The sequence below is a fragment of the Daktulosphaira vitifoliae genome, unplaced genomic scaffold, assembly GCF_025091365.1.
Source record: "Daktulosphaira vitifoliae isolate Bord-2020 unplaced genomic scaffold, ASM2509136v1 Scaffold_4, whole genome shotgun sequence".
Lineage (NCBI taxonomy): Eukaryota > Metazoa > Arthropoda > Insecta > Hemiptera > Phylloxeridae > Daktulosphaira > Daktulosphaira vitifoliae.
Genome location: NW_026099575.1, coordinates 33,105,771 through 33,128,878, shown reverse-complemented (window position 1 = coordinate 33,128,878; position 23,108 = coordinate 33,105,771). Strand labels below are relative to the sequence as shown.

The following is a 23,108-nucleotide window of genomic DNA, read 5'->3' as shown; positions in this document are numbered from 1 at the left end:
ACGGTGGTCGGGAGAAAAACATAATCCCGTTAAACGAAAGCGATAAGCAATTTTCGATGCAGTGAAAGGGGCACGGACGGAGGTAAGGTCGGACGTCACTGAGTAAACCAAGCGCGCCGCTACGGCTAGGCGGTGAATAAGCGGGAGTATTGTGAGAGGGGAGCGACGGCGAGAGCGAACGAGAAAGCTATTGCTCGTGGAACGCACACAGCCACACGGCAGCGACGATCTGGGTCAGTGAGTCACGCGCACTGTTCCGAGAGGGTGTGCGGCGACACGACGACATGACGACCGTCTCCGAGATCCTGTCTTACGACAAGTCGGCCCATGACGATTATTACGCCCTGTTGGGATGCGACCAGACGTCCACAGTAAGTAATTGAATGTAATCATCATTTTTGTAGCTTCGAACAGTATCGTTTTTACTAGTTGTCCGTAAGGCTCCTCTATCATCCGGCCGGGTTATAATTGAGGCAATCGTGTTTATTTTTGCTAGACAATTTACCGATCGGAAATCTCTTGATTTACCGTTTATTATTTAAGGTTATTCGGAAGTGCACTTAAAACAATGACGCATTAATATTAATAAATCTATGCGCCTGCGACGGTAAGCAAGAGATTGCATACATTATCATTCATTAACCCGTCCCTGAGAAAACTTTACGAATTCCAACCTGGGTATATTGTTCGACTGAAATGATTAGACTTGCCAACACCCACGTCTGAACGTGATTGGAGAAACTCTGGCAAAATGACCAACCGTATTGCACCTTTATAACTCGATAAATTTTTAATGGTCTACCCGGCCGTTGTGTATTTACTGGAGTGCCGACTAGAAAAAAATAATTTTAGATATTATGTCCCGATTGGATGCGGTTTATATATTAAACCCTTTGTCATCATAAACAAAGCTGTTGAAACCAAAACGACCAGAGTTTTCCACGAGGACAAAACGTTTCAATGTCGTTGTTATTGCGCAACGGTATTGAATGCATTTAAGCAACTCGCAGGTGAACGTAACTGCGGTCGAACCTGATGGCGGCCGGTTTCGAACAATTTGCCCACACTCCCGTCCACTTCGTAATCAAACCCAAAAACACCATTATTATAATTACACAATAATGGTAACGACGTGTTGAGTACGGGCTCCCGTGTGTTTTGTGTTCATACCGTTTATTGCAGAGCGGCTAAATCAGTCGACAGTCTAGTTCGATCGACGAAAGGTTTTAATATAAATTGTGTTTGGACTTCATCGTCCGCCCGCTCACCTGTCGTAGTGTGCCGGCGAATAGCACCAGTGTAACGATTTTTCATCATTACATGACGTTGTCAGATTGTATTCTCGTATTAGGTAAAATAATTTAATAAAATGCCACCAGTCATTCCAATAGGAAGAATCGATTGAGTTATCTATACGTGAAACATACTCCGCGTGTACCCCACCCCACCATAATAGTAAGCTGTGAAACGTTCGACTTTTTAAAAAGTCACTGTACTAAAAAAAATATTCAACGTTTGAGCACATAGAGATTATAAATGTATTTTACAATACAAGTCAAAACCATTTACTAAGAATGTAATATGTTTTTTAATAGACGAGTACTCAAAACATCGTTAACCGCTAGTCGCTGTTGTAGAGTACATCATTAAATCAAGATATCACATGATGAAATCATGTTCCATAATATCTCTTGTAAACTTCTGAACTGAATTAATCAATTAAAAGAACCCAGCACAATAGTGTCGTGGCATTGTTGGGACAAGTATAAATGATATCTTACAGTGATCAACATCACTATCATAACTTTATGACAATGATGTTGAAGCGTATTTACGCTTTGATTCAAATCTAAATCTGAATTTCACAATAATTTTATACTTGTAATATGAGAGTTTTTCTATTTTTCATTATAAAATACCCTTAAAAAACTTGTGTTATGTTAATATGTTCAGGAACATTTTTATAAATTGAGTTGAAATAAATTGTTTTACATGCGTGGTTAGTCTCTTTTAAACCCTTCTTGTACTTAGGTTATTAATTAAAGTTTTATTATAACCATACCAAATAACAGATTATTATCTCTTTTACACTCTACTAAAGTTTTGTTACAATCAGTGTTTTTGAAAAAAACATAAGGCAGTTTAAAAATGCAGAACAATTTTTGAAAACGCAATTTTATATGATCATTTTGAGTTGTTTTGTTTTTAATTTTTGACACCAATGGGTTTAATTAGATTAAATTCGGGTTTTTTTGATGCATATATCAACAAAATCGGTCTAATAAAAAGCTAAGAATTATCACGGACGGATCTTAATGATAAAACTTAGATGCAAAGCTTAAATGTTAACAAAATTTTAAATATTAACATTTTTCATTATTGGTTATTATCAAGTCTGTCGATTTTTAGATCTAAAATGTACCAATATTCTAAGAAAATAAATCTAAATTTACAATAAAAATAACAATATATATTGTTAATAAATTGCTTTATCAATTTGAAAATTAAAAGGATAACCAAGTGCATAATGAAAAATTAACCAATAGTAATGCAAGTCATAAAGTAATTAATAAGTTAAACTTTTTAATTTAACAGATATATTTAGATTTTACCTTAATTTTATTTTTATTCATTTAACAACTAATTAATATATATATTTTTTTTTCGTTAAATACCACTTTTTAATGAAATTCTACTTATAGTAAAAACAATTTAGGAAAAAAATATATATATTTAGCCCTTCAAAATTTTACCACGTTACGCCTATGATATTTTTACAAACCTATTAATACATGTATTAACATAAATTATTTATTTTTAATTTAATACATTTAAAAAGTAATATAGTTAATAGTTAAGTTAGTTACTCACTAACTCTTTAAAATTAACTATAACGAGTTAAACATTTTTGTTAAATTTATAATAATAATAAATTTAATAAATAAAAAGACAAGTACTCAGATTAATCTATAATAAAAATGTGTAAATAATAATTTTTATTTTAAGTATATAAAAATATGTAAGATAAAATTTTGCCCACAAATTCGTCCAAAAAAAATTTTCTAGTATCATAAAAAAATACAAAATCATAATAACCACGGCCTTGGTTATTATACAAGTCAATGTAAATAAATATATTATTTAAAACTGAATATCATTACATTTTTCTGATGTAATATGAAACATTCTTGAATCTTGAATCGACCAAGTTCATGAATTATATTCACACATTTTTAATAATTATAAAAAACCTGATAGTTTTACTGTATTATTATTCCTTTTTTTTTATATAGTTTTTGTTATATAAACATTTTAGCTCTCTACTGATTAGCAATTTAAATTTTGTGATATTACAGCCGTCGGCATGAGTTTAACTTTTGACAAAACTTATATTAAATATTTAATCAAAACATGTTCAAAGTTTACTCTAATAATATTTGTGTATAGCGTATACTATACACATCGAGTAATACTCATATTCGTATTCATATTCATAATTCAAATATACATATGATGTGTAATTATGGTACATCTTCAACGAATCACACGGTCATTTAGGAAACACAACATGACAAAATCCATCCTTTTCATTACTTATTATACTCTAGTTAACACACATAATAACTGTATCCAATGTATTACATGCCTACTGGATTCCAATAGAACTAATGATGTGCAAAAGTCTACAAAAGAAAAATGCTCAGACAAGATTTTCAATTCTTATAAAAAATAAGTAATACTCGTAGTATGTAATACTTTACACGACTTCTATTGTTCCTTTCAACTTTTCAATTGTCATACGATTTATTGATAAAAGTTTTAGAGTTCATGAAAAAAACAAAAATAGAAATAAAACTTACAATTATTGTAAGTTTTATTTTATTTTTTATTTTTCGCGTTGCTCATTTTATAACCAATATATTTTAAACATTTTAATCTGTTTACTTATGTTTTAAACAGGTTTTTTATCAACCGGGTACCGAGCAGTTATAACTTTTATATGTAACGCTTACAAGTATGCGTGAATGAGCATTGTAATTAATAACACGTATTAATAACAACTGGATACATCCTATTATGACATATAATTACAAAGTATACCAAATTAATCATTCTGCTTTGAAGATTAGAAGTTCTAAACAAGAGTATACAATAAAATAGAATTAACATTTTTCAGGGTATTAAATAAACTATTCTGCGCATTTACAGACATTTTGAATTCGCTATTGTACTGTTATCATCGATAATTATTATGGTGAAATTTATGAATAGCTAAATAATACTTATGCATTTTTTATTATAGAAATGTCAAGTTTCTTATAGTTACAAGCAGTTTTGTAAATACCCTTGTAAATTGAATGACATAAAGGCTTATAAAATAGCTATTATATAATTTAAAAACAAAAAGGTTTTTATAAAAGTTTTAATAAAAATTAACTAATATGGCTTGCAAAAGCCTATTAACTACTAATATACTAAGGTATATAAAGTTTTTAATGAATCTCTGCCTACACAATTAAATATTTTTCATAAAATTATTTTTCCTTAATGCAAATGACGTGGCGGATAATTAAAGAATTCGAGTATACGATCGCTTGACGTGTTTTCAAGACTATTGAATTTATTAATTTAACACCGGTCAAAAAATAAAACAAATATTTTACTAAATATAAAGTTCTTAAATCCCAGAAAAAATGGTCAAGTATCAACATTTTTGACAAATTCTTTATCATGATTTGAAAAAAAAACTAAAAAAGTGATGTCAAAATAAACCAAATAGTATGATATAAAGATATTAAACATAAATAAACATGATACATAGTATTCCAATGATCAGTTAACATAATATTTGAAAAAAATATTTAATAACTCAAAAGATTACATACAGTTAAGTACAGGGTTTAAAATAATATCAACATCATTTATGCATGAGCTCAATTTGAACAAAATGAAGACATCTAATTTTATTTCCCCCCTTAAAAATATTCCTGTATTAATTTACATGTAAATTTTACATTATATACATAACTTTTATATCTTTAAAAAAATTGTAGCGACTGGCGTACTTAATTAAGTAAGCCGCTGGTTATTCAATAACAATGGGAAACTGTGTTACCCGTCGATTATTTAAGCAAGTAGCAGTCGGCTAACTTAACAAAATAATATATACAGAGTGATTTATTTATCATTAACGATTATATTTCTTCTAAAAAAATAATAATTGAGACATTTTTTTTTTTACTTGAGTAATATTTATTTCTCTACTTTTGAGTAATTAAATAGTTTTTAAATAAACCAAACCTATCTCTTATCCTTTATAAATATACCAACTTTACTTTTTAATGAAAACATGCATATTTAACTAGTTTATGCAATACAAAAGGATCAAACTAAGAAATTAATTGGGTTGGAAAATATACAGCTTTTCAATTAATAGTTTAGAAGTTATGAATATTTTTATACCTGGGTGGTAGGAGTAGCCGGCAGAGTGTACGTCATCATAAAAATAACATATATCACATCTCACCACCAATCTATATTTAAAAATGTTAAGAACTTCTTAAACATTCGTTCAAAAGTTGTTATCGACCAATCATTTTCTTTGTTTAATCATTTTATATTACATGAACTAGTTAAATATTTACTTGAGGATTCTGACGTACTTAAATAAGTACATAATGTTATATATCAGCTGATGCCTGGGGTGGTTAGATTATCGAATATTATACTAGTTTCATTTATCATTTCTCTCTCGAATGAGGTTGTTATGATATGAATTATGGTTATATTAACTTTTCTTTATTCATTTTACTGTACCGAGAATCAGGTCTCTCACCAGTTCGTAGAATGTGGACTGACGCGATTTGAATTAGTTGTTGTGAACTAAGAAATTAATTGATCTGTTTCTGAAGCGCTAAGGTATAAGTATTCCTTTTAGAAAATTTTTTAATGTAGAAGTTAGATGACTAAAATTTTTATTTATAAGAGGGCCTTCACTTTATCCATTTCATAATATTTGTTAAAAGAGACACTGAATGCCTAATAGCTTTATTGGATACGTAAGGATCGTTACGAATGATGATGCTTAAATTTTTGATCTTGAAAGACCTTATTTTTGAGATTGAGGTTTTGGTTATGTTTAAGGTCTATAAAGGAGCTGTAAAAGACCTTAGTCTTGAGTAGGAGAAAAATTTTATTGTTGATTACAAGGTAAAGTAGATGTTTTATAATTTTATTTAATATTGCTTTGACAAGATTTGAAAAGGTTAGTTTATGACCGTTTTGGAGTCTTAAGTACTTGATTGATGAAGATCAGTTGATAGGCTCTCTGTGTATTTTAGATTTTAAAATATTAGAATATTGAAGAAGTCCTTTTTTGTAAATATTATGACTAACGTTTTAATTAGATAGACTTACAAGTTAGTATTTAGTATTTTTCCAATCAATAAATCATGGTTCCAAAATGTCTCATTTTTTGCAGTTTTTAACAGCTACTTCATTTGTTTTGCTTGTTGAATAGGATAAGGTGTCATCCGTGTAAAGGCTGGATTGTAGTCCCGAAATTTACTTAAATCGTTTATTTAAATTAAAAATAGATAGTTGGAAGACAAACGAAAGCCTTGAGAACTCTTGCCTAGATGGATTTGATGTATGATAAAGTACTGTTGATCTTGGTTATAAAAGAACGGTTCTCAAAAAATAGTGTTGAAGAAATTTATAATTTCAGTTTGTAGATGCAGTTATCATGTCACTGATATAAAACCCTATCATTATATTTATAAATAATAAAACTTGTAATCAGGATATAAAATTTTAGCTTCAATGCGAAGCTGAGAAGGTATTGGTTTTACTATGATGTGTTTTTTTTTTTTTTGTTGTGTCTGTTACCACTTTTTCTCAGCTCTCACCGAACGGATTTCTTTCAACGATACGTCAAAAGATCACAAATCGTATCTAGTCGAAGAAATTACCTTCAAAAATTGAAAAAATTTCCCTTGTTTCCCGTAAATGGAGGAAACCTCCAAAAAAATTACAAATTTAAAAATCGCTAATTTTCGAAAAATTTTTTACTTAAAATTTGACATACTTTATCTTAAATAGGATATTAATAAGGAACTAGCAGATCATGTAACATTTGGAATAATCCACCAATTTTTTAAAATTAAACACTATTTATGGTTTTGCATCGAAGCGTTTTTTATAATAGTGATTTTAATCACTGTCAGATATTATTATACTTGACCCATTTATGTCACGTCCCAACTGTAACGCGACCCCACTGTGTTAGATTTTTTTTTTAAATAATTTTTTCTTACGGTATATTTGATATTATAACGTGTTATAAAAATGTATTTCCCTTTAACCTTTACTGTATTTAATAATTTAGTATATCTTATAGTACAGTTTTCAACGTGTAACTCAATGAATAAAGACCTCAAATATACTAATAAGTATAGGCAAATATTGATAAAAGTAGACGTTTTCATTATAATATAGGAACTTATAATAAACGAAACGTCATTATTAAGTTATTAAACTATTTTTAATTAATTATAAATTCTTTTTTAACTCCAATTGCTCTTTAGACTTCAATATTTTTGGCCTCATGTTGAATTTTATTGTTTGTCATTTAACAGTACCTTGCTATACATAGAATTTGGATATAATATATGGGCAAACAACTCTCTATTCTAGGATGATCTTCCTAGAATGAGTTATCCAAACATATGTATATATCAAACATGGTGTATGCCCTATATTACCTAATTTTGGAATAAATATATATATATATATATATATATGTGTGTGTGTGTGTGTGTGTGTGTGTGTATGTGTGTGTTATCCGTTCTTTAATTACCCATTTACTTGCTTTTAATTAAAGGTTTCTTTCATTAATTAGCTACTTTCATTCCTTAAACGGTCTTTCCCCGCGTGTGCGCCTATTAGAGTTATTACTTCACACTATTTGTATAACTCTTGTAAGTCTTCGCTAGATGGCGTATACATGTATCATTGCTTGGTTGTTTTGACAAGGGTCGTTCAAAAAAATGTTTCATTACAAAAATTGTTTTGAAAAGGTATCAGTTTTATTATACAAAAACTTAAATAATATTTTGGTATATGGGTAAAACATGTTATGTCAAAACTATTTTATTTATTTTTTAGAATTTTCTGTTTTTGACATTTGGCTTAACGCTTTATAGGATGGTGATTGTAACATGTCATCGCCAAGTTTCAATACAGGTTATCATAAGAAAAATCACTCGCATATTTATTTCCGTCGTTAAAGAACTTAGATCACGATGTTCCAAAAACGTTTAAATTGAAAAATATATATTTCTCCACATATTACAAAAGCACGATCCAAAAAAACATTATGCTAAATTCTTCATTTTAAAAGTTATGTCATAGAATTCATTGTATTAGTTGCGAATGTGATTATTTTGTCTTGTTTCAGGCTATTAATAAACAATTAAGATATTTTTATTTAAAAAAAATTACTTTAATTTTAAAGAAATAAGAATTTTTTTTTATCAATGTTTTTTAAGTTTTCTATACAATTAACGATGAAACATTTAAATTCAATAATGCGATTGCACAATTGAAAATTTTAATTAAAAATAATACATTTAAACAACATTAATTAATGTGATATTATAAGATGTGCTTATTGAACACCAGTGAATGATATATTATTTTATCTTTAATCAGGTCGAGCAAATAACCACCGAGTTTAAAGTAAGGGCCCTACAGTACCATCCAGATAAAAATGCCGGTGACAAAAAGTCTGAAGAACTATTTCAGAAACTAAATGTAAGTACACTATCATTAGCATTAGTCTGACGCACTCAGTATAAATGACGTTTATGGTGTTCATAGGAAGCCAAAGAAACGCTTTGCAATCCTGAGAAACGAGCTACTTACGACAAATGGAAAAACAGTGGCGTGGCAGTCAACTACAAGACCTGGTTGAGCAATAAAGAACATTTTCATCAGGTACCAATTTAATACTAGTAATACATTTATATATATTCTAAAAGATCGTTCGTGTTAAAATGATACTTACATAATAGCACATACCTTTACTAAAATTATCTTTAAGTCAATAAAATGAAATAACAGTAAAAGACATTTGAGATCCTAATAACTGTGAAATTTCGGATACAGTTTAAAATATATAGAATTTGAATTTTTCAATCAATTACAGGGTATCTAAATTAACTATTAATGATATTAATTTAACTTCCCGTATTATGTTTCGACACCTCCACTAAAATAAATAAGTAATAATTTTAAATAAGAAAAACAAAATTAAGTTACTTTTTTATTGATGAAAATGGTTAGGTTTTAAAAAAAATATGATTACAAAAAAAAAAAACTTAACATTCCCTAGGAATTTTCATAGTCCGCTTTGATGAAAGACTAATAATAATTTATAAATAAATAGTATACTAAAATTATTTTTTTTTTTTTGTTTTTACACAAATATTTTGTCACATACTATGACATCTATTTATAAAGTCTTAAGCTGTATAGGATTTATATTTGCGCGTATATCGAACTCATTTAGGAAAGTTCATTGTGCAAGTATTGTGCTACGTTTACAAAATCCTACTATAACATAAGCTATTCGATAAAAGTGCACAGCAATAAACTAAATCCTGAAACAAAGAACAGTTGTCAATGTCTATTTGAAAGACTACGTTCTATCGATACATATTACACTATTTCGATGCCGTTTTTTATGCACTCATTTTACCCACCCGACATCATACTTCAAAACACAATGACATCAACTCGATACTATTTTCATACTGTCCTTTCGAGTATTATGAAAAAAAAATAATGTCATACTTTATATGTAAAAATAATCTATTTAATATAATAATACCTGCTGGCGATAACACTTTTTTTATTTGTTTTGGATACGTCAAACCCCATCAAATGAATACATCTAACTTTTGAATATTTCGAATTCATATTTTCCTTTAATAAATATAAAACTCTATTCGACCAGTCCATTAAACAATATAGTACCGTACTTATATATGTACACTTACGGTTATACTTTTAAGTATACTATTATTACTAAGAAATATACTTCATTCAAAGTATTTATACGACCTTAACACTTGAAAATCATGCCAATTGTTAACAAAATATGACACTAAATTAATTTACTTTTCAAAAGTATCATTTGTTAATTTATATAATATTTTATGCGTTTCTGATAGTGTTGAATTTTACAGTCAATGCACTGGGCCAACATGAAAACTAAAGACAGGATGTTACCAAGTGGAGAAGGGCCGTCGGCAGGGTCAGTAGCGTCAAGAAGAGCTTCCGAAGGAGGAGTGAACTTAGGCGCCAGTAATGTCAAGTGGGATGCAAAATCTAACGCAGATATTATCAACAAATTCCGCAATTATGAAATATAAAATTGTGTTATTACTGTTGAGATGTCTACACAAACATCGCTTCATTTTCCACTGTTATATCCAAACATCACTGAAATTATTTTTTTGTCACCTAATACTCATGTCAAAATTACTTATCTGTATTGACAATTAAAGTTTCATATTTTTGTGAAACAAATTATACATTCCATGTAACACATTTATGAAACACGCGACATCTTGCAGTTCGCACATTTTGGGTGTACACTTTACAACGTATTAATATAAAGAATTTTATTTTTAAGGCATAATCAGGGATTTAATTTATGTTTATCTTAATTGTTTACCTTGGGTACCCAACCTTCGAATTTACGAGGCCTTCGAAAAAAATGTTTGCTGTTATTATTTTCTAGTCATTTTAATAATTATTTATTTTTCCATGTGACATTTATATTAAAATTAAATGATTGTAATTTTTAAATTGAAATCAAATAATCATTACAATGTGATAGTATTGCCATTAAAGCACACATTCATTAAATATAGAAGAACTAAATAATTTTGACAAATAATTATTGTTTGTCTATAATTGTATTTCAATACTATTTAGCTGTAGAATTGCGTATATATTTTGTTTAAAGGTTTTAGATTAAAACTAAAAATACCTATTTTTCTTTGTATGGCTGAAAATATAGACATTCAAAAAATAGATTTATTTTGTCACTTCTGACATTATATTTACATATGGCAATAAAATAAATTGAAATTATGTAAAAAATTCGTTTGTTTTTCTTTCAAATGTTTTGACCCAGGTCACTGTTTTTATTTATTAATTGTATTTTATGAAAAAATTTAGCAAGTATAGAAACAAAAATAAGTAAGGAAATATAACATCCATTTGTATTTTTTTTAATCTGTGTGGCACATACAGCATGTTTTTTAGTGTATAATTTTCGTGTCTTGTTCTTTTTCTTCGCATTTATCACAACTACTTGGAATAGGCCACCCTTATCCTAAACTTCCACTTAACGCAATAATTCACATAAGCCGTCCTAATATCGCATTCAATAAAATCCCTCCATCTCTTTTTTGATCATCCTCTACCTATTCTTCCTTCAACATTAATTTCCATAATTGTTCTCACAGCTTTCGATTCCTCTCTCCTCATAACACGACCAAACTATCTATGTTTTTCTTCTCTTTTTGTGTACTTTTGTAATTTTGAAATGAATTTTTTTGAGACTTGATATCATGAAAATAAAACTGTATAAACTTAATCGGAAGTAGAATTTCAAATGATAAATTTTAAGTGTCAGGAATATTTGAAAATACAAAATCTTTCGTTAGCGAGAAGAATTCCAATTTAAATCTTATGTATTTAAGAATGTGTTGCATGTCACTGTGCTATTGCTTGTGTAAGAACATTTCAAGCGTATTTCAGTTATAATTTAATTTTTATTAATATTCTGGAAAAAATCGAGAAACCCTTCTCTTTGTATGAGAATTTCGTGAGAAATATATCATTGTATGATTTATTTTAACTTTTAAAAATTGTTCATATAAAATGGGTATAAATGAATGTTTTTAATAAGAATTTAATTTATATAATAATTAATTCAAACAATTTCACCAAAATTTCCAATATAGAATATGTGGAGTGATTATAGTATTTGTTGATGTTCACTCAAATAAATCAAAAATTAAAAAAAATAACAATATTGAACAAAATTTTTATTGTCAATTTTAGTCTTTAAAAAGTTAAGTTGGATGAGTTCTACTTTCTATAAGCATATTTAACGGTTTAAATCCCCACTGTATAAAAGAATTTATAAAAAAATGATTTAAAAAAAACCCAGCACAGTGGGGATGTGGCACAGTGGTGACGTGACATAGTTGGATCAAGTATACTGATATTTGACAGAGATTAAAATCACTATCATAAAAAACACTTTGATGCAAATCTGTAGATAGTGTTTAATTTTAAAAAATTGTTGGATTTTTCCAAAAGCTACATTATCTTCTATTTCCTTATTTATATTCCGATTATAAGTTTTATTATGTATAAGTGTAATATACATTTATAATATATAAATATATGAAAAGGAAATGGTGTTATTTAAAAAAAAAAAGTATGTCGAAAGAAAGCGGGATATAAATATTATTTCTCATAAAAAAATTTTATTGATCCATACACTTTTCAATAAGTTATAACATTATAAATTTAAAAATGTATAATATAAAATCGAGAATTTTCACACAAAAAAAGCATTGGGTAACTATTTTCACTGTGAAAACCAAATAAAGCCCGAAATTTTATTTTTCATCATAATAAAGTATATTACATAAGCTTTAATTTAAGGTATATATAAAAAAGTCAGTATTTCCGGAACACTAAAAATTTTTGTGAAAAAGTTGTCTTTTTGAATCCTCCCCTGTGGTCAGGTAAAGGGTCAAATTTATAAAAAAAATATACCAAATGAAAGGTTAAGACATCATGCATCTACAAAAAAAAAAAATATTGATTTGGTAATTTTTAAAAAATTATGGCAGTATTAAGTAAAAAAAATTGAAAAAATCTCCAAAATAAGCAATTTTTAAATTTGTAATTTTTTTGGAGATTTCCCCCATTTACGGTAATGAGAGAAATTTTTTCAATTTCAGAGGGTAAAATCTTCGACTAGATACGATTTGTGATCTTTTGACGTATCGTTGAAATAAATCGGTACGATGAGAGCTGAGAAAAAGTGATAAAAAAAACAAAAAAAAAACATCATAGTAAAATTAATACCTTTTCAGCTTCGCATCGAAGCTAAAAATGTAACTTTAATAGAAAATATCTATATGTTAGAGTCATATAAATTTTGAATAATAAGAGTTGTCCCATGTTACATGCAGTTTTAATTAATCATATTGACGTTTATTCAACGAAATTCTTCATAGAATACAAATTTATAATATATAATTCTGTAATAACAAATGTTATTTACCGTCATCTGACTAACCATTGGTGTTTTTTTTCATATTACCCTCAAAAAAATATAATATTGAGCTATGAGTAACCATTATATGTTTAATGTTTATTTAACCGAAATGTAAAACCTCAGTTTATTTAGGTTCTAGAAAGGTATGAAAGTTCATCGTATTTGATTGAAAATTTTATAAGTAATCGTATCTACTTTAGTGCTGGCAGACATTTTTTATCTGTGTAAGGTATATTATTAGGATTTAAATAAAAGTGTTTATTCCAAAATTAATTTGGGTAAGAAAACTTTACTTTCATACTTAAACTATGTCAATAAAAATAGTTAAGAGAAATTTACTGTTGTCAAATTATTGTAAAATATTTCTAAGTAAACTGTCATATAAGTATAGGAAGGAAGTTGTTCTAGAAAAAGATATTTTAGTCGTTTCAATGTAATTGCAGTAAATTTAGTACTGTTTGAAATGTCTAAGAAATATTTTTACAATTTTAGCCACTTATGGTAATAATAATGTCTTTTAAAAGGAAAAACATGGTAACAGAATACATAATGGAAGTTTTAAAACGAAAACGGTATTGCATAATTTTTATCACAAGTCACCATAGAAAAATCAAGCTATAAATGCAATTACGTTGTTAATAGACCATAGTACAAGAAGAGAAGCTCAGAACCGAACGTTAAATTTACAAAGGGATGGTAGTCTGCAGTCTGGATATAAAAAGGATTATGCTCAGACTGCTCCACCAAGCGAATGAATTAATCGGTTGCCTAACCAAATGAGGTTGGCCCATTTGATGGTGTAAAACACTGCGGGGAAATAATCTTTTTCGAGCCATTATAATGTAAAATAATAACAACACTAATAGTATTAGCATATAAGCAACCAAGGTAAGCTATCTACTAAAAAACACCTCATGTAATGGGTTATATTATAGTAGGTCTTATGTACATAAAATAACAATAAAGGCGATTAAAGAATTAAGAATTAGTCAAATTATTATTATTAATTAAATATGACTTTAGCGATAATAAAAATATATGATAAGGAGAAAAACGAACTTTTAGTCCAACTATTAAAAAATCTTAGCTACGCAGCGAATCCAAATTATTTGGTAATTTTTTGAATAAAAAATGTTTACTAATTCTTCAGTTGTGTTACACCACTAACAAGTTATGGCTTTTAACGGTAAAATTGTCAAATAACTTTTTTTTGACCACCTTTTATTTTAAAACTTATATAAATGACTCTCTTAGATTATACATTTACATTATTAACAACTCAAAACAAATATTTATTATGCTGATTGTTACATTCCTAGTTAAAATAAAACAAGTGCCAATTAGAATATCATAGTTGTATATAATCTTAAAACAATTGACTAAGTTAGTAACATTCAGAAGAACTTTGAAAAAGACACATAGATTTAACTTTAAAGGAAAAAGATGACATTATATAATATTCGAATACTATTGAGTGAAAACTATTTTTTTCCTAAAAAAAGTCAAAGACTATGAATATTATCACATTAATCATTTCGTTTTTGCATTTCAGAACATTTTTTTATGATAACCCTCTCATTGAATAATATGTGTAATCAATTACTCTCTTCCCGTTCCATTTTATAACTCTAAAGACAATTACATAAAATCTTTAATTAGTATACACAAAAATTGACCTATGACTTATGATAGTCATTTTTTATGTAAAATCGTCCACCGAGTCTGAAAATGAAGCCCAAAATACAAAAAGCAGAACAGTTTTTGAGTTATTGTGAAATTAGCGTTTTTCGTGTGACGCGAAAAAGTGTTTTCATTATATTTTAAATATCTTTAATTGCATTCTACCGATTTTCATTTTTTTTTCATAAAATTAAACAATATTAAATTACTTATAAATTTTATCTTAAACAATTTTTTATCTGACTTTTTTCTCGTTTGCTATCTACGAATTTACTTCTGAATTTTTATCATTTTTTTCAAAATGTCAGAAAAAATTCAGAGTTTTACGTAAAATACACCAATAAAAAATAAATTTATCAACAATATACTCAATAGACATTATACTCTAATACATAAAAAAAAAAAATTATATATTATTTTGTAATATTGATAAAAAAATGAAGAAGTTATGCGAGATTGAAAAATAAAACAAATTTCCTAATATCAGAGTTATTTAATTCGATGCTTTAATTTTGTAAAATACAGACAAAAATATTGAAAAATTACTCACAATATTACTTTTCAAAACAAAATTTCGATTCTTTAAATAACTTAAGGTTATTTCATATAGTTTTATTGGAATATTTTTAAATTGCAGATTGAACTTGCTCCAGTTCTGCTGCGTGCCGCGGAGAGCCTTTTTTAAGGCAATGTCAAAAAACCACAGTACCGACGTCATTTTGAACTATTTTTCAATGAAAATGTGGTAAATTAGATGTTCTAATTCCAATTTGACCACGTGGATAAGTGTTGTCAGAAAGAGTTAAAAAAATTATAATGTAACATTCACTGATTGAACACTGACCACTGAGAAGATGGTCAAATCCCCTTTTATATTCACATTGATAATAAAATAATCATTAAAATATTTATACCATAATGCTTTTTAGTGTTACAATAATTTAATTATTAAATTACTTGACAATATAATTCTACTTTCTATTAATTGTAATGTTATATATTAATTCCATAAAATATTTACAAAATAATTATGGGTTCGAGAGAAAAAAAAATATTTTTTATACTTCAATATATGACTAATATAATACTCGAAAGGTTTCTTATCTGCACCTTTCCGTCTATCCCAAAAAAAATCATGAAAAGGCCGTTTATATATATAAACGTATATTTTACTCGTAAAGATCATCTCCGGATAGATAGCAACAGGTCCGAGGTAGGAACTATACTGCCGACTAAGCGTGTTTTCTAAATGTTTTTATAATTTTGGTTGTTGTTTTTGTCGTTAATTTTGTTATTATTTTCATTCGTGTCGTTGTTGTTGTTTTGTTTTTATCGTTATCGCTGTTATTGTTTTTGTCTTTGTATCTGTTTTTATTGAATTTTGTTTTCCATTGAATGTCAAAAAAATTATAAAAAATTAATTTTATTTCAATAGCTGTTAACAGAAAAGAATGAAGTGTATTTTTGACGAAAATGAGTTAATTGTGTAAATGAACTAACTTTCTAGTAAAATATATATAATAAAAGATCAAAAAGTTAAAATTTAGTATTTAAGTACTGAATTGCATTAAAAAATTAATTATACGCAAGAATAAATATTAAAAAAAATTACAAAACGGCTCTCCTAAAACGACAAAAATATATTTAATTTTTCACGCACTAAGCCTGTACTAGGGATGGGTAGTGAGTGAGTGAGTCAACTCTTTGAGTTGACTCTTTTAGGTGAACTGAACGAGCTGAATTAGTGTGCCATAGTACTGTGACTCAATGACTCAGTGTGGACTACTGAGATTTGAATTTAGTTTAGAACGTCTTATCAATAAATTCTGAATCATGTGAATTGTGATGTATAGATTTAACATACATAGGTAGAATTTGATGGAGCAATATTTGGGTCATCAATCGTCTCTTCTATTACATGAGTCTTTCTATCTAATAAATTTGATGGAAAATTTAATGGATACTTAGATTTAATATAAGGAAATGAGGATCTTCAATCTATGGTTAAACGAATAAACGAATGTATAAATACACCCATTTGTTTAACGACTGCGCGTTTACCACCAAAAGTACGTGAGCAATATCATGACTTGTTGTTTGCCGATCTCCACTTCAAAACGCCCAATTGATATGAGATGTCTTTCCACATACTGTACGTCCAAAGGCGGAGATCATACACATGAAAGGTTTACCCTCCGGGCTTGACACTTATCTAGGATGGATATCAGTAAGTACAGTCCGCTCACTGACTCCTCGCCACAGCCATTAACGTCACTTGCCGTGACTCTTTGCCCACCTGTTGACAGTTTGTTGCGTCAATTCTGGACAACAGAAGAACCGTCAGCACCGCTACTTCCTACAAAAGAGGATGAATTCTGTGATCACTGGTTTGCTCATACTAGCACACGTGATGTATCGGTTGTTTTTGTATGGTGCTACCGTTCAAAGATGAGATTATCACGATTGTAATAAAAATACCGCTGACATGAGCGCGCCATCGTTTAACCACGTGCTCGATGAATCTCGCAATTTTGCCCTCAAAAGATAATATAATCTCGAACAGTTATGAATACAATTTTACACTAAATTTTTTATCTGTAGTCAAATCTTAGTAAAATTGACTAAAATTTTTATGAAATCAAACATTTTATAATAATAATAATAATATAATATATTTTCCTTTTATATAAATATTTATTCCAACATTTTTTTTGAAAATTGGGTAAAATTATAATGTAACTAACAAATGAATAACTTAATGACCAGCTTCAACTTTTTTTTGTTTTTCTAACCCTTCTTCTTGTGGCTCGTCAAATACATAATCAATTTCTTGATGAGGCCAGAATGATGGCTTGTTTTCAAGATCTAATGTCAAATCAGGCTCAATATAAGCAGCATCTTCATAAGTCATTTGGGAATATGGCAACAAATTCTTAATTTCCTCGATCCTTAATTCTGCTTCTTTAATAGTAGAGGCAGCTACCTTTTTAAATTCTTCTATTTCCTGCATCTGTAATTTTCATAAGAGAATAATTAGACAATGACATTATATGAATAAATGGTAAAATTTAAAAGCACAAAAATAAAACCTTTAATTACAAAATTTAAATCTGAATACAGTAATTTTAAAGACAATTTGCTAAAGATTAATAAAAATATATATGAATAAATAAAGAGAATATGTACAGTTTTTTTTTCAGAGCTATCAATAAATGCTGTATATTTATCTTCAGGATATGGAATTTTCATGGCATTGTATTGTTTTTCAAAATTTTCAACTAAACCAGCGATAGGAATAGCATTCTTGTATTTGTCCCAATCAATTTTAGGTGCTTCTGGGGATAATGCAAACATTCTGTAAATTATTTCGTTCAATATTTAAAATATATGTTAGTAATATAAATTTATATAATTTTTTTTACTCATTTATCACATTATATTAATCTATAAAATTTTAATTTAAGAATTATTTAGTGATAAACATTTAATTCGGTCAAAAATGATTTTTGGATGATCTTTACATACTTTCGGAGGTACCCATCAGATTTAGCTTTAAAAGCTAAACAAGCAGCTTTTTTAGCTTCAGGAACGCGTTCACTAATAGCAATCCAATTAACAGACGACTGAGCAATTCTTCTAGCCATTTTAACTTGTATAAATAATGGATAGCAAAAGCACACTTTGTTTGAATTTATTCAATTTACAAATGCATTCAGATTCTTACAAAAATTAATGTTATCACGCAGCTGTTGGGATGGCAACGATATATCGATATACTGTTTCGATGTATCGATTTTTTATATCGATTAAAGATTTTCGATATTTATATTTAAATTTGTATTTTTTGTTAGTTTGTCTAGATAATAAAAAATTGTAATTTTATATCGATTAAAGATTTTCGATATTTATATTTAAATTTGTATTTTTTGTTAGTTTGTCTAGATAATAAAAAATTTTAAATGTTTATAAATACATTATACGTCAAGTTATATGCAATAAAAAGTAAGTTGAGTTGATACACTCACTCACTACCCATCCCTACTTACTATGATATACAACTCTGCTTATTGAGGGTGACGACCGTATTTCTCCACTTAGTAATTAATTTAGTTCTGTGTGAAATTTAATCAGCTTTTTAATGATATAATCAAATTTCGGTGGCGTATCACCTGTTTGATCAACACTTGATGAATTAGATGGCGCTGGTTGATCCATGTGCAAAATAGTATGGTGTTTTTTCTCGTACCTGTTAGATGCCAAGTTTTAAGTGCTTGACAATGCAACATAACTCGGTTTGAGACACGAAAAACATAATTTGTGCGCTGAAACATGTTCACGCCTTTTATGAACAGAAATTTTTTGAATGGTATAGCACCGATAAAGGGAATGTCACGATTTTGACAATAAGAACACTGAATTTTATTTTGAACAGTAGACTCTAGATTGTTAAACGCGATGGTGATTAATAAATTTTTCGGCGATTGCGAATTTTTCTGTACCGAACGTGACGCAGCTAGATTTGAACCTTTAAGATTATCCAAAATTTTACGTTTCAAACTTCAACAAGTCATCCATAGTAGAAATAATCGATTGGGATATATTGTTTTCAAATAGGTGTCTGATCGTGTTATTGAGTACACAAAAAGCAAAAAACCAGACAGGTCGTCTACGCTTAAAATTTTGATTGCCTCAATATTTTCTTTTAACACATTCAAAAAAAGCCAGTACAAGGGGGTCGCGGCACAGTGCTGACATGGCATAATTGGATCAAGTATAATGATATCTGACAGTGATTAAAATCACTATAAAAAATAAACGCTTCGATGCAAATCTTTAGATAGTGTTTAATTTAAAAAAAATGGTGAATTATTCCAAAAGTTACATGTTCTGCTAGTTCCTTATTAATATCCTGATTAAGATAAAGTATGTCGAATGAAAAAGGGATTATTAAAAAATATTATTTCTCATGAAAAAATTGTGTTGATCCATACACTTCTTAATAAGTTATAGCATTATAAAGTTAAAAATTTTAAAAATAAAGTCGAGAATTTTCACACAAAAATAGCATTCGATAGCCATTTTCACCGTGAAGACAAAATAAAGTTCAAATTTTTTTTTTTTTAATATTAAAGTATATTACGTAAGTTTTAATTTAAGATATATATATAAAAGTGTCAGTGTCTCCGGAACACTTTCAAAAGTTAAGTTGAAAAAGTTAATTTTTTGTGAAAAAGTTTGAGGGTAATGTCTTCGACTAGATATGATTTTTAATCTTTTGACGTATCATTGAAAGAAATCGGTTCAATGAGAGCTGAGAAAAAGTGGTATCAGACAGAAAAAAAAACACATCATAGTAAAATTGATATCTTCTCAGCTTCGCATCGAAGCTAAAAGTTACAAAGATAAAAGTGATTCACTATTTATAGGCCGAAATGCAAATATTTTATCCAAGTGTGCCGTTGCTAACACTTGTTTGTTTTCATACCTATCAGTAAGCGTGTTCCACGCTATATCATAATTGGCTTCCGTAATTGGTATAAATTTTATGACAGCGGGCGCAGAGCCGGACAAACACGAAAAAAGGAAATGGAATCGTCGTTCACAATAGATTCAAATGCATCATGAAAGTAGTCCAGTCTGGTGATACTACCTAATCAAATTTCAAGTTCATATTCGCATACTTGTTGTTGTATAACGCATAGTAAAATTCATTTTACTATGGTATAATGTATTATAATAGAACTATTCGACGTGATAGAGTTCTATTAACGCGCTTACAATAGCCTCTTCATGTTCACGAAACTGTTTTTCATAAAACACTTAATTGACGAACGGGTACTTCAAGCTGTTCTTTAAGGTTAATGTCTGACTTAACCTTATTGGCGAAACTAATAATTTTAGTAATCGACTTAAGGGAACTATCCCATAAAGTATGTACTCCAATGAGAGTCTTTTCTTCCAGATTTACTTTAAAATGCCTCTAATACATTATATTCTAATGATTAAGACAAATAAATATCCATGCTCGAAGGACCAATGAATGAACGCAGCGCCCGGTAGTATTCACGTGAGTTCCATTAACGATCGTTGTTTTATTTTGTCTTAAGTCTGACTATGTCGAGTAATAGGAATAGAGTGAGTAGACTGTATGAATAAATGTAGAATGAATTTACAATATATAATTATATATTGTAAATTATAATAATTATAATTATTAAATGTATAATACTTGAATCATAAAATCTTATACACACCAATGTGGATAGGTAAGGCACTTAATACTAATGCTACAATGGCGATGATATGAACAAATAATAAATTATAAATGTGAGTAAGTCTTAAAAGAAGATGAACAAGCATTATACTTATCGGCTAGTTGAAACGGCGGATGATAATGTTGTATATTAAAAGGATCAATTAAAATCAAATGCAAGTAGTTGACCAACGTGTACAATATGTTGTGAACAGTATTTTAATGTATCTCAGAAAACATATAGACCCAAAGGCGATATACTGAGCGCACAATGGTGCGACGATCGCAAAGGTGATATTTTACTTTTACAACAAAACGAATACAAAAACTACTAGCTCGTAAGCGTCTTTGAGCTTATAGTTGAAAATACGCTAAGATGGCGACGACAACGCAGACATAGAGAGAAAACCGACATCAACCGGTGTAGCATAACAATACTATTAATAATCATAACACAATTTCTCGACAACATATCGATGTGTATCCAACAATAACATTATAAAATTCTAGCGTTAAGAAACTAATTTAATAAATTTATTTTTATTGTTAGTATCTATCAATCCTTCCTTAAAACAATTTCACACTAAAAGCTACTTTATTTAAATACATTACTAATGCTATTAAATAATATGTATATTTGATTTTGTAAAATTTTTAATAAACCTTGTTACTTAATATTTATTAATTGATGATATTAAAAAAAGATAATGAATTGTATACACCTCTAAAAGAAATACTGGTGAAATCTATAAAGTGTGTGAACAAACAGTTTGAGTTAAATCAATATAATCAAAAAAATGTCTAGTATATTAGATTCGTGTGTTTGACTATAACAATGTATTGGTTTTTTCTGGTGTAGTAAGAGAGTTAAAAAATTGTCGAATTTTACGAATTAAGAATATTCAGCTGTATTAAATTATGATTTATCCGAGTGCATTATAAGTACTATTGTATTTCTATTATTCATAAAAAAAGTAAGAATAATATCCAGTACTGGACGTGTATGGTACAGAACGCCTTTAGAAGGATCTAGTTGACCAGTTGTTATAAAGATCATTGATTATATTATTTCGTGGGACAGTTGATCACCAGCATCATGCTTTACTCACACCCTTGCCCACCCATCACAGCAAATCGATGACCTCCGTGTCGGTTTTCATCCATGTACAGTTCATTGTCATAAGTCAGTCAGTCGTTTTGTTTTACGTGTCATTCTTTTCTGTTGCAAGCGCCTTCGCTTGAATAGTAAATTGTTCGGCCGTTGTACGCCATAGTTTCTTATTATTTGTTTATTGCACCCTTGTGCTCAAATTTTCGTGCTATTGCACGCCACTAGTGTATGGGCCCTGACCATCACTAAACACTATCATTGCCGTATTCAGTTGTCATCTGCCATTACGTGCCTGGATTTACACTCTGACTCTTCATACTCAGATGTTCGACACCATTACCACAAGATCTCATACAGTCCACTCATCAACATTAACAACGTCATTTATACAGCTGAGTTTTATATAATATTTAATGTTATTTATTGTTTGTTTTAATTGAGATTAACTATATGTTTTATGCCGCTTCGCCGGCCACTAGTATTTAAGGGCCCCCCCGTTACCCCTTAAATTTAAGTTAGCCGTCCTACGGTCTAGCTGCCTCGTACGCAACAGAACGTGAAAAGTGAACATAACATTTAGAGTAACCTGGACTAAAAATAGCTTTTATTTTTTATTGCATATAACTTGACGTATAATGTATTTATACAATTTTTTATTATCTAGACAAACTAACAAAAAATACAAATTT

General features: G+C 28.6%; 2 protein-coding genes across 2 annotated transcripts; one reads left to right on the top strand and one right to left on the bottom strand.

The window, feature by feature from the left end:
• The first annotated feature begins 210 nt into the window (after window positions 1–210).
• LOC126904572 (J domain-containing protein) lies at window positions 211–11,116 on the top strand. Its single transcript, XM_050683697.1, has 4 exons — window positions 211–371; window positions 8,713–8,814; window positions 8,881–8,997; window positions 10,251–11,116. Exons 1-4 carry the CDS (start codon window positions 285–287, stop codon window positions 10,434–10,436), a joined length of 492 nt encoding a protein of 163 aa, XP_050539654.1. The 5' UTR covers window positions 211–284; the 3' UTR covers window positions 10,437–11,116.
• Window positions 11,117–17,737: 6,621 nt separating this feature from the next.
• Window positions 17,738–18,778, bottom strand: LOC126904361 (ATP synthase subunit d, mitochondrial-like). Its single transcript, XM_050683348.1, has 3 exons — window positions 18,581–18,778; window positions 18,242–18,410; window positions 17,738–18,065 (listed from the first exon to the last, which is right to left on the bottom strand). Exons 1-3 carry the CDS (start codon window positions 18,697–18,699, stop codon window positions 17,811–17,813), a joined length of 543 nt encoding a protein of 180 aa, XP_050539305.1. The 5' UTR covers window positions 18,700–18,778; the 3' UTR covers window positions 17,738–17,810.
• Window positions 18,779–23,108: the final 4,330 nt, after the last annotated feature.

What these genes read in the sequence shown, in the direction of transcription:
- LOC126904572 (XM_050683697.1), top strand. Translation starts at nt 285, where the DNA reads ATGACGACCGTCTCCGAGATCCTGTCTTACGACAAGTCGGCCCATGAC. An exon ending in AACTATTTCAGAAACTAAAT is followed by an intron (nt 8,815 to 8,880) that starts GTAAGTACACTA and finishes TGGTGTTCATAG; the next exon opens with GAAGCCAAAGAAACGCTTTG. An exon ending in ATAAAGAACATTTTCATCAG is followed by an intron (nt 8,998 to 10,250) that starts GTACCAATTTAA and finishes TGAATTTTACAG; the next exon opens with TCAATGCACTGGGCCAACAT.
- LOC126904361 (XM_050683348.1), bottom strand. Translation starts at nt 18,699, where the DNA reads ATGGCTAGAAGAATTGCTCAGTCGTCTGTTAATTGGATTGCTATTAGT. An exon ending in TCTGATGGGTACCTCCGAAA is followed by an intron (nt 18,411 to 18,580) that starts GTATGTAAAGAT and finishes AATAATTTACAG; the next exon opens with AATGTTTGCATTATCCCCAG. An exon ending in ATAGCTCTGAAAAAAAAACT is followed by an intron (nt 18,066 to 18,241) that starts GTACATATTCTC and finishes TGAAAATTACAG; the next exon opens with ATGCAGGAAATAGAAGAATT.